The sequence below is a fragment of the Acyrthosiphon pisum genome, chromosome A1, assembly GCF_005508785.2.
Source record: "Acyrthosiphon pisum isolate AL4f chromosome A1, pea_aphid_22Mar2018_4r6ur, whole genome shotgun sequence".
NCBI lineage: Eukaryota > Metazoa > Arthropoda > Insecta > Hemiptera > Aphididae > Acyrthosiphon > Acyrthosiphon pisum.
Window position 1 is genome coordinate 71244517 of NC_042494.1, and position 11928 is coordinate 71256444.

General features: G+C 28.8%; 1 protein-coding gene across 4 annotated transcripts in view; it reads right to left on the reverse strand.

The window, feature by feature from the left end:
• Nucleotides 1-2571: 2571 nt before the first annotated feature.
• LOC100169352 (protein sidekick) overlaps nt 2572-11928 on the reverse strand; it is a 33925-nt gene continuing 24568 nt past the window's right edge. For 2 of the 4 annotated variants that reach the window (XM_008191796.3, XM_008191797.2), the window contains 18 exons: nt 11627-11758; nt 11325-11504; nt 10661-11067; nt 10334-10588; nt 10030-10258; nt 9839-9954; nt 9567-9759; nt 9300-9480; nt 8782-9194; nt 8263-8699; nt 8008-8199; nt 7798-7939; nt 7448-7726; nt 7301-7321; nt 5738-5895; nt 5488-5650; nt 5102-5415; nt 2572-4605 (listed from right to left, as the gene is read on the reverse strand). In XM_008191796.3, the coding sequence (XP_008190018.1) occupies nt 4363-4605; nt 5102-5415; nt 5488-5650; nt 5738-5895; nt 7301-7321; nt 7448-7726; nt 7798-7939; nt 8008-8199; nt 8263-8699; nt 8782-9194; nt 9300-9480; nt 9567-9759; nt 9839-9954; nt 10030-10258; nt 10334-10588; nt 10661-11067; nt 11325-11504; nt 11627-11758 (4055 nt within the window). In that variant the 3' untranslated portion in view covers nt 2572-4362. The remainder of the gene's footprint in view (nt 4606-5101; nt 5416-5487; nt 5651-5737; nt 5896-7300; nt 7322-7447; nt 7727-7797; nt 7940-8007; nt 8200-8262; nt 8700-8781; nt 9195-9299; nt 9481-9566; nt 9760-9838; nt 9955-10029; nt 10259-10333; nt 10589-10660; nt 11068-11324; nt 11505-11626; nt 11759-11928) is intronic. The other 2 variants (XM_003240958.3, XM_001952400.4) reach the window with 1 other exon arrangement.

Below are 11928 nucleotides of genomic sequence, written 5' to 3' on the forward strand. Positions count from 1 at the left end.
GAATGTATCAACACTAACTATGATAGAGCTTCAACATACTATGGATTTGTATAATTAAATATAAAATTAGGTATAATACATAATCATTAATAGTAGGGCTAGAATATTTTTTCTGGAATACTTGACTTGATGCTTTCCAAGATAAAAATGTGTTTCAAGTATAAACTATGCTAACAACAAAATACAAACTTTGTTTTGTGGTACCATTTTTTACATTTTTCAAGGTTTAAAGTAATTTTTAACCTATATCTAGTTATATTATGAAAAAAATATGTAAATACACATAATATTTTATTAAATCAATATTTTGGTAATCTGGTTTATAAATAAAACAATCCACAAATTTGTTTTAATGTCTAGAACAGGTGAATCGATAACCATTGATGAGTTTTAACAAAAATGAAAGATTTGTTTGAGCTCTTCAAACCACTATGGCTAGGTCTACATTACAATTTTTACTGGATCATAATCATGTGGTGAAATTTCAATCACTGGTCTGAAAGATGTACACTTCAGAAATTGATCTTAGGCTCGTTCAAGTTGATAGCTTTCTCTCATGGTTTTTGGACACCAAATTACGGTCACATACTCAAGTCGAGAACACAAAAGAGAACTAGACAGTTTGGAATCCATAGAGATTCTAAGAACCTTAGCATTTTCTTTGCAATCATACGTTATACCCAAATTATAAATGGACTCACTAGAAAATTTCACAAAAATTGCATTTTAGGATGGATAAATCTATCCAGTGGGTTTCAGCCCAATTGACCAAGGAGTTAGGGTCCTCTTGAAAAAAAATACAATCCCGAAGGATACTGATACAAAGGAACAACTTTATCTCATCATAAAACATGAGATTAGAATATTTTGGACACCATTAAACCATTTACAAATAAATAGAAGAGGACTGGAGAAAATTCTCACTTGGGGCACCTACACTTTTACATATTATATTGTAAATATTCAAGTAAAAAAAAAAAAAAATGTAACTGATTTTTAACTAAGTTAAGTAGTGACTTTTAACTTACATTTTCTATAAAATAACATAGTTAAGCGAGTTAAAATAATGAATTAACTTTCCCACTACCAGTTTTGCCCATATATATTTATTCTAATATTCATAAATTCACACATAATATATAGTATTTACCAAATCTAGAAACTTTACACAAAACTTTAAGTGTTCTCTAAAGATCTCGTAAAAAATCAAACATTTCAGTAAATTAATACATTTTTTAAATTTAAAATGGACATATATTTAATTTTATAGATAAATATACACAATAATTTATAGAAATGTAAATTTACAGTGATAAAAGCAATAATAAAAATAGTACACAAAATTATAAACGACATTATTGTACAAAACTTAATACTCAAGTAAATAAAAATACATGTATATAAACATTTACAAACAATATAAAAAAAAAATAGATATCGATAACTGTAAATTATTAGCACTAACTTGTTGATTTTATCAAAAAGGTACTGAACACAATATATATGACATTTAACTAACAGTTGTCCATCAGTTAATTTATGTTTTTAATGTACATATTCTGCTAGTCATATTATTTAATACAAGTAAATTCACATATGAGACACGATTAATGTTAAAAATAATTAATACTACATTAGTCATCCAAATGAAACATTTAAAAAAATAGGACAATATTCAACAATACAAAAGTAAAGTCTAAATAGTAAACAGTGAAGTTTTAAAAAAATGTAATTACGATAAAAAATACATTAATATTTTGATAAGATGAGTAAGTTTTATATGTTGACATAACTTTACACAAAAAAATCTAATATAGACATTAAACAATAACAGTGATTTCCAACTAAAAAAAAAAAAAACGTAATATACTAAGTAGTAAAAGCGCTTTTAATTTAACTAGTTTGAGGAAAACATATTGTTCACAATTATTATTAAGCTACATGGTCAAAACTCAACAGGTACCAAAATTAATCTACTAAAAGAGTAGTTTTAAATTAAAATCGAAAATTGGATAACTGTTTAGTTTCGAGCAGACTTAAATCATTATCTTAATAAATATAGCAGGAATTCTAAAAACCACATTTACCCAATACAATTTCAGTAAGTATACAATTTAAATAGTTGATGTATTTTCTTAAAATAGACTTTATAAATTTAAAAAAAATTTATTGAATATGTTTACTGTGGAAATGGCTCATGAGTTATGTCATTGTTGTACAGTCAATATAAACAAATATAATATCTAATCGAATTTTGTTATAACTGATGTGTTTATTTTTAAACCCTCACAAGAAATCAAGATTTTAAGAGTAGTTTTTTTTTTTAGTATTATATATTATGTAATATTCAGTGTATTGCAATTATTTGACATATTTTATGTGAAACAAGGAATGAAATATATTGGTTTATAACTACTGATGTTTTTAACTATTGACACTTCATGTTAAAAGAATCTCCTTGTAGTTAGAACATTACATAACAATTTATTAGTAGTATTTGCTGAAATGACTAGTACGAGAAGCCATATAATATGATTACATTTGAAATCTAAGATGCTAATGGTATTCTGATTTTAATATTCGCTCATAATAAATGTGTTTAGAAAAGGTGATATAATATCTGAAGGGCGCTAGATATACTTATTACTATTAATTTGCATTAAGTTAGTCACCCTTCAATGCGGGCATAATTTGAGTGTAATAAGTAGCAATTATTATTATCTACATTAATAGTAATAACAATGATAAACAATTACAAAGTAATAAGTTCATTATCTAATTGTAATACACTGCCATTACTGCAGTTCTTCTATACTATACATTTTATGATACCATATATAGTTTAATATACAATCAATACAAAAATAATAGTAAAAATACAATATGACAAGTACTTCACGAGAAGTAATATAAAAAAAAAATATAAAATATTTGGATTTTTTTTCAGTATTTAATCTAATTAGATTTTGAAAAATATAGGTCGACCTTAGAAAAAACGCAAAACATTTCAAAAGTGAAGCCACTATATGACATAGGTCAATTTAAAAATATAAATGCATTTCTAAGATGTTCTCTGAATTTTTTTCAATCAAACGATGTCAAATCAGTGTAACACTGGCCTTAGATTACTTATTTTAAGGTTTTAAACTAATGAAATTGTACTAAAAAAAAAAAGTAAATTATAGTATACAATTTATCACTAATGAGCAGGGTTATCTACACCGTATCGTTAACCGTGCTAATAAGTAATATACTTAGGCCCGTTCTTACAATGTCCGGTTCTAGTTGACCAACACTTTACCGGAAATTGTAAGAATGGCCCTAATATGTATAAAATAATTATTTTTACAATTTGTTGACTAAAATATTTTTTTTATCTTTTTATAATTTCTAATGATACTTTATTAAAGTATTATTTATAAAAGAAAAATGTATTGCTTGGTCCCCCAGTTTTTACTTAATACTATAATTTAAATTACTTAATTAATACTCCAATAATTGTGTGGGTACTTAATATTAGTTACAATAATATACACAACTTAAAAATACAAATAGTGAAAGAATTTGATATTCAATTAACGTAATTATTTGCATTCAAGTTTGCAGTAGTAAAACTTTTATCAATGCTTTAGAAATAATACAACTATTCAATTAAATTTGTTGGACCACATTTACATTAAAAATAAAGATGTATAAAATAATCTTGATCAACACACAAATTATAAAAGATAACACAATTGAATGTGTTTTTTAGATTTTTTTCAAAATAATTCAGTCAAGATACTCATTAATATAAAGAAATTAAAACCCTATAGATGAATTTAAAAAATACAACATTACGAAATAATTTATCGATATGGCATTTAAAACTAGAAAACCATTGTAAAATTACTATCATCTGATACGTTATGTTTTAATATTATTTTTTATAATAGCATAGCATTTCTGTTTGTAATGTAGACAAGATCAATATAAAATCAATAATTATTTAAATAAAATATTCAGTAAATGATTGTAATTTAAAAAAAAAATAATACTGAAATGTAATTTATTAGGGTTAGCGCAATCAGTCTTTTTATCTTAATATAAGTAAATGTGGCTAAAAAATATTTATGAATTGTTAGTTTAAGTAAAAACCTTTTCTAGAGAAATATAGAATTGAGATCAAATTGTTATAGAGCTAAATTAAACATAAAATTTATCAGTCTGTAAAAGACACTTAAACGTTTTTCAATTTTAGAGTAAGGTTGACCAGTTTATAAGTCATAGTAAAGTATACACATTTATAAAATAATACACAAGTTATTTCAAATTAAACAAAATCATGGACGGATTGGTAAAGATGGCACTCACTAGAATAAATTAAACAAATGACGAGAATCCTGGTAGCGGAGCTCGAGATCTGGCCATGTTATTCATTATAATTTGGCCACCATTAAGGCTCATAACAGCACTTCCTTCAGGTTCTGAATCTGTATAACTAGAATAATTTCTAACAGGTTTTTGCCGTTTCCACGACTGTCTTAAAGAATCATTGACATTGGCATAGTGGTTAACAAACGAGTGTGGATCTGATCGCACGCTTTCATTCTCACTTTCCGATCCCTAGAAGTTAAATATACAGCAATTATTAATAACACTAACTGTGGCAGATAAAATGTGTGACAGTAACACATACTATAAAATAGAAAGAATAAATATAAGTGTTGACAGTGAGGAAGAATGCTTATAAACAAATCATAGTCATCCAGATACACATATACACATACAATCGTTAGCATATAATATAAGACACACAAAATGTTAAGTTCGTTAGTTCCAGGACAAGTACAGCAGCCCGCCACTAAGGAACTCTGAATTACCATACGGTTTATAAGTCTTTCATTCAACTATATTTAATATGTAGCTAAGAGTGTTGTAATTTGTTGTATAATAATAAAACATATCAACTAGAACTTAATATTTAAATAATTTTTCATATAGTTCCCAAGTTAAAAGATAATTGAAAGGGGTCTGAAACCCCTCACTGAATCATCTAAATATAACAGGTTTTCAACCACATTTCATAACCTTTGAAATATATGTAAATTAAATATTGTACTTGAGAGTCTGTTGAACTGATTTCTGAAGGTTTTTCAGTAACTGAACTATCGTCTGGATTTTCATCATAACCCTTAACACTGTCATCGTCACTATGGTAAGGAACACTAGCTGGAGATGGTCTTGGTGGAGATTTTCCTAAAGTTCCGATTGGTGGTTTCCGCCTGTGCAGTGAATGGTGTAAAGTGTTATGAATGGACATCCGTCCAAGAGAATTGTTGTTCGACATTCTGGTTCTATGAAGTTCCATGGCCAATTGCTGTCGATCGTCAATGTCCATAACCATAGATTCTTCCAAAGTTTTCTGTGCTTCTTCTATATATAGTATAAACATTTTAAGCAAAAATAAAGAAGGTTTAATAAATAAACTAATTGAAATTAACTTACGTTTGTATTTGTAACTTTTGCTTTTAACACATAGTATAGCAATAACCATAATAAGTATAACTAGTGATGCAGCAGCTAATGCAACCATAAACCATGTCTGTCTATAAAACGGCTTCATTTGTAAGTAACCATACTCCAAGTAAAGTTTTGATGGAGTTAAAACCTACAATTTATAATAATAATAATACTAATATATACAAATCATAGCAAATAGTTTTTAATATTAAATTGTATCCCAAACTACACATACCACATCATCTGAATAGGCTGGATAACTAATACCAAACTCATTGTGAGCTACAATTCTAAACAAATATGAAGTAGATGGCAGCAAACTTTGATAGGACACGGAGAATTCATCTAACGGTCCACTGTTACTTTTTGTGACTGTTGCCCAACGTGTGTCATCTGAAAATAATACAAACGAATAAATAAGCAACAAAACAATTTAACATGTTAAGCATAGTGCATAAGACACACGTGCCATCTAAATATTTTAAAAACACTTTTAACATGTTCACGATTAATACAATACATTAAGAACCATGTTAACGACGTAAGCATTTACCATACATTTGTCTATGAACAGTATTGTTCACTGTTCATATATATTAATAACGCAACTTTAAATGTTTGCCCTTAGAGATACCTCAATATTTTAATAGGGAAAACAAATATATTTTTAGTTATTTTTTTGTATAAAATAACAACAGGAAAACATAATAAAACAAATTATTCAAAATAAGTGAAATAATATTTTATGTTTATTTATTAAAAACTAGACAATTTAAATTTAAAATAGAACTAATCTTGAGCAATTTTAGTGGGCCGGTTTTCTATATTTTTCGAATGAGCAAATCTACTGTAAAATATCAGGTAGCCTAGCATACAAAAAATGTACTCTCCAATTCTACAAACATTTGAGTGAGAGAATGAAAGTGTGTAAAAGTGAATGCTTCTACAAAACGATTTTAGGAGCTATATTCTCGATGATTGTATCCTATATATTTATATAATATAAAATATTAAGGTCAAAGGAGTGGACCGCGATAATGTCTTTAATTATTACTATATAATTTTTAACCATGAGGATAAATACAGTATACATATACAAGAATGTAATATTATATTAAAACAGGTATTTATCCAAATCTTTTTAGATAGAATGCAATGCTACAGTTTGCCATTTTTTTCTATGTATGACATTTTTGCATTCTTGAGGGACAGTGTGATATATATGGTCACATTATGTATTATATACTTTAATTTTTCTATATTATGTTATGAATGTACATTAAATGAAATAAAAATTGTGTAGGATTGTAGGAACACAATTAATATTCTGCAGTTGTCGTTATATCTATGCTCTCATCGATATAATATTATAAAATATATTATTAATTAATTTCTGTTTACAAAATATTGTTAATAATTATAAGTATAAGTCTAAGAAGCAGTCAGCAGAGATTTTAGTTTACAAAAATAAATGATTATGCAACTCTTTGTTTTATTGTGATTAGCGTATCAATTAATCAATTAATATTCATGACAACAAAATATTATGATCAATATAGATCAGTATAAATTTTTAAATCATTTTTCATAAGATTTTGTTTAATAATTTATAAATCAGTATTGTCATATAAAATTAAACATAATATAATATATTACAAGATTTTTTAACTCTGTTGTTAGCCAAAATCATGTCACACAAAAGTGAATGAACATTGAAATTGCTCCCCAAATCAAACACAAAAGCAACACACACAGTACATAGTAACATTCACTTCTAAAACTTTTTAAACAAACTTACAATGTTCCCAGTCTTGAGTGGCTGGATAGTAAATAATATATCAAAAAACAAAAAACAGTTTAAGAATATTGCTTTGCTTAGGATATATTTTTTAACAAACTAGCAAAATAATTTAGTCCATTGTTTATTAGTGTTTCTAAATATTACCTTTTCGCCTGCTCTGAATGTAGTATCCAAGAATTGGTCCTTTTCCAGATGCCCCATTTGTCCATTTAAGTGCAACACTAGAAACAGTTTTTACTAGTGACAGGTCAGATGGACTCTTTGGTGAACCTGGTTGTGGCCCAGTAGTCACATTTCCTTTAATTGCTACTCCCAAATCTATAGTTTGAGCTCTGACTGAGAATGTATAAGTCACTTCTTCCTCCAGAGGCTGAACAAGAAGCCACGTTTGGTTTACTCTTTGTTTTACTTGTTTACTAAAACCTGTGTGATGTTTACAATAATAAACTAAATGTTCGCCATAAAAATAAACAATAGTAAAGTATGTTATTTACGTTCGTTTTGTTCAGCTGTTTCATACGTAATTATGTAACCTAGAAGTTGGCCATTTTTTCGTTTAGGAGGTGTCCATGAAACTTTAAGACTATTCATTGTTATTTCGGAAAATTGAAGATCAGTAGGTGGACCAGGTACTCCCTTATTAAACAAAAAAAAAACAGTACAGAGTAGGGAACTTAAAATAACAACATTATTTGTAATTATACCTGATGAGTTCTAACAATAATAGGCGCAGACCTGGGTCCATCACCAGCTGGATTAAATGCAAGTATTTGGATTTTATACTCAGTATATTTGTCTAAAAATACCAAGCTGTGGCTAATGTAAGTGGCAGGAACGACTTCTGTTTCTTCTTCCACACGATGTTCATTTGGTGAATCAGTCACAATGTAAAATATCTATTAAAAAAATAAACAGTCAAAATAATTTCCCAAATTTAAAATTTTTGACTAAGAACTTACTTTGTATCCTAATAAATCTCCATTTTGTTGATTTTGTTGAGGATGTTCCCAAGACAATCGAACTTCTGTTGATGATATGGCAAATGCTGATACACTACGAGGTTCGCCAGTAGGGACAGCTTCCCCAACATAGACAGGAATAGGCATAGAAGGTGGACCATTCCCTTGAGAATTGAACGGCACTACAATGATATCATAATTTCTGTCACGGACTAAATCTCCAATGACAAGAGTTTTTTCTGTTGTGCCTATAATCATTTGACTAGGTATTGTTTGCAATGCCATAGGAATGTCAGAAACAGGTTGGTACAAAACTTTGTAGCCACCAGTTTGGGTATCACCGTTCCAATACTGAGGAGGTATAGGTTCCCAGGTAACCCGAACACTTGTTGTTGTAATGGGTACAACTTGAACTTTACCAACTACACGACTTGGTGCTGAAAATAATTAAAATACATTTAGGAATTAGGTACAAAAAATTGCGTGGATATTTTTAATTGATTAATGATGACAACTCACAGGTAGGTAAGGTCCTGACTTGAGGGGATTCATGACTATAAGTACTTGGACCAATGTCATTGGTTGCTTGAATACGAAACCGATATAAAGTGAATGGTAAGAGGTCTTGGATTGTGTAAGAAGTAATGGATGGATCTATTCGTTCAGGTATAGTAGTCCAGGGACCAATTTCTTCAGACTTTTGTACTGTATAATATCTTAATGGAGCATAGCCATCTCGTCCTGGGGTCCAACTGAATGTGATTTGCGTGGCTTGAATCTGACTACGACTTATTTGAGGTGACGAAGGAGCTTGTGGTATTTCACGGTTGTTTGATGAAAAAACAAGCGCAGACTGACTTTTACCCCAGCCTAAACGTGTTTGGGCTGTTACCCAAAACATGTAGTACTGGTCAGGTATAAGATCAATAGCTCTGAAAAAATATTATCATAAACATAGTATATCCATATATAATAACATTATAGTGCATTATAAAGTTAATGTTTTAAATTGTTATATTAGTTAATATATATATTACCTGAATGTCCTGTCTGAAGCAGGAAATTCTTTGGAAAAATTATAGCCCTCAGAACTATGTAACTGGTAATTTATGCGATAAGCAAGAATTTCACCATTGGGATCAGCAGGGACATCCCAAATAATTCTGGCAGTGGTTGAAGTAACATCAGGAAAAGATACATTTGATGGAGTACCAGGTACTATAAAATACAAAATGATATACTTTAAGATTGTATTTTTATAAATTATAAATATACATTAGTTTCTTTTATAAGACTGTACTTACCATCTTCAAAAGTTTGAACTCTAGTAATTGGAGTAGATAACACACCATCACCTAACCGACTGTAAGCTAGAACTTGTATGCTGTACTGAACAAATTTCTTTAACTCTGTCAATGTAGTGGTGAAAGTTGAATTTTTAGGGATATCTTTAATTTGTACAGGATACACAGCACGGCCACCTGGCTTGTAATAAACCTATTTAAAATAAAATTTTTTTCTTTTAAATTACTTAACTCAATAAATATAACGGCTAATTAAAAATGTTTCAATTTACTTTAAATCCTTCAACAATTCCATTTCGATGATCACAAGGAACATCACCCCAACTAACAACAATGGTTGTGGAAGATGTTGCATTTGCAATAACATTTATGGGTCCCATTGATGGCACTATAAATTACAAATAATTAGTTAATTAATTTACATGTACCTATAAATTTATCCTTTTTTTTTTAATGTTATTACCTGATTCTCTAGTACGTTCAAAAGCTGGTGGACTAGGACCAGAAGATCCAACATCATTGAACGCATTCATGGTTACATCATACTGAGTAAATTTTTGTAAAGAGTCCAAAACAAATGAATTTGAGGTAATGTCTTCAATTGTGACTGTATATACAACACTAGTATTCAATAATCTATAAGTTATATTATAACCTTTTCCATTTCCAAACCATTCACTTTGTTGCAAAGGCTAAATGAGATAAACAAAATACGGTTAAAAGTTATTCTTAAAATTAATAATCAAAAGATTCTTTCTAATATTTACAATCCAGCGGACACGAAGTTCAGTAGAAGACATTGCGCGGACAGTGACATTATAAGGGGGATGAGCTGGTGGTGCTTGAATAGTTTGAAAATCCTTAGTTGGGTCTGAAGGCTCTGATGCACCAACTACATTCCATGCAGTGATTCTTAAACGGTATAATGTGTAAGGAACTAATTGAAGAACTTTCAGTGTAGTTGCTTCGGGACTACTTTCTTCATGCACAGTAAACCAAGTAGTATTCCTTGCTGTCTGTGCCTAATTAACAAAATAAATAATAAAATAATTATTTCATGGTTTAAGATAAAATGTAATTATTAGTTAACATACTTCTACAACCCATTTAGTGATAGAAGAATTTCCATCAAAGCCTGGTGTAAATTGGAGCACAACTGAAAATGGCTCAATATTTGTTATGGCCAACTTGGTTGGTGGATTAGGCAAAACCGGTTCAATACCAGACTGTATTGTGGCTATTCTACTAGGACCGGGACCAACTTTTGTCCAAGCAAATACTTCAAATTTATAATGGGTTGTGGCTTGTAACTGATCAATTACAATACTGGTGATGTCTGAGGTGACGTTTACTAAGTGAGTGGTTTCTGGTCGATCACGTATAGAATAAGACACAGTGTAGGTAATTAAATGACCATTTGTATGTAATGGTGAAGACCAAACAACATTCACAGAACGATCTGATACATCTTCAAAGTGGAGACTACCAACTAAATCGGGAACTAAAAAAAATAATAAAATTATTGGTAATATTTTTGGCTGCATAATTTAAGATTAAAAATAATTAACTATATAATAAAATACTGAATTGTATAGTAACTGAAAATAAAATAGTAAATAATTAAGAATTTGCGTTAAAGATAAAATTAGTTTCGCTAATTTAATTATATCAAACAGTTAGGTATATATTTGAATTATATATATATATAATTAAAAGATGTTTAAATACAGTTAACTTAAATTATTATTTAATAATTACCATCTTCGTGTGTAACAACTAGTGATGGACTACTGATTGGACCATCACCAGGATCAGTGAAACATAACACTGTCACATTATAGGCTGTAAATTTCCTAAGGTTCACAAACGTTGTGGTCTGCTGAGCAAGTGGATCAAATAAACTAGGAGCAACTGTCATTTCATGTTCTACTCGTTCTCCTATAAACATTGAAATAGTAATATGATATATATTTTTTATCAACAGTAGAAAAATGTTTTGTAAAAGGAAATAAATCATAATCAAATTATTAAATCAATAATTATTTTAAACTATAACTCACCAATCCACGCTTGAAGTTTGTAACCTTGATTAATTCCATTTATTTTTTGTGGATCTGGAGGTTTCCACCAAACTTGAACCGAAGTGCTATTTATTGGTCTAGCAATTACATCTATTGGAGCTGCTTCGGGAACTGTGACAAAAATTATGATTATTTTGTTTAACTAAAATAATAAATGATTGCCAGATCAAAAAAAGATTATAAGATAGTTTAAATTAATTGTTGACTAATTGAAATAGATCATTATAATGTATAATACTAAGAGAGTTTACAATATAATTAAAAAATATATATATACTGGG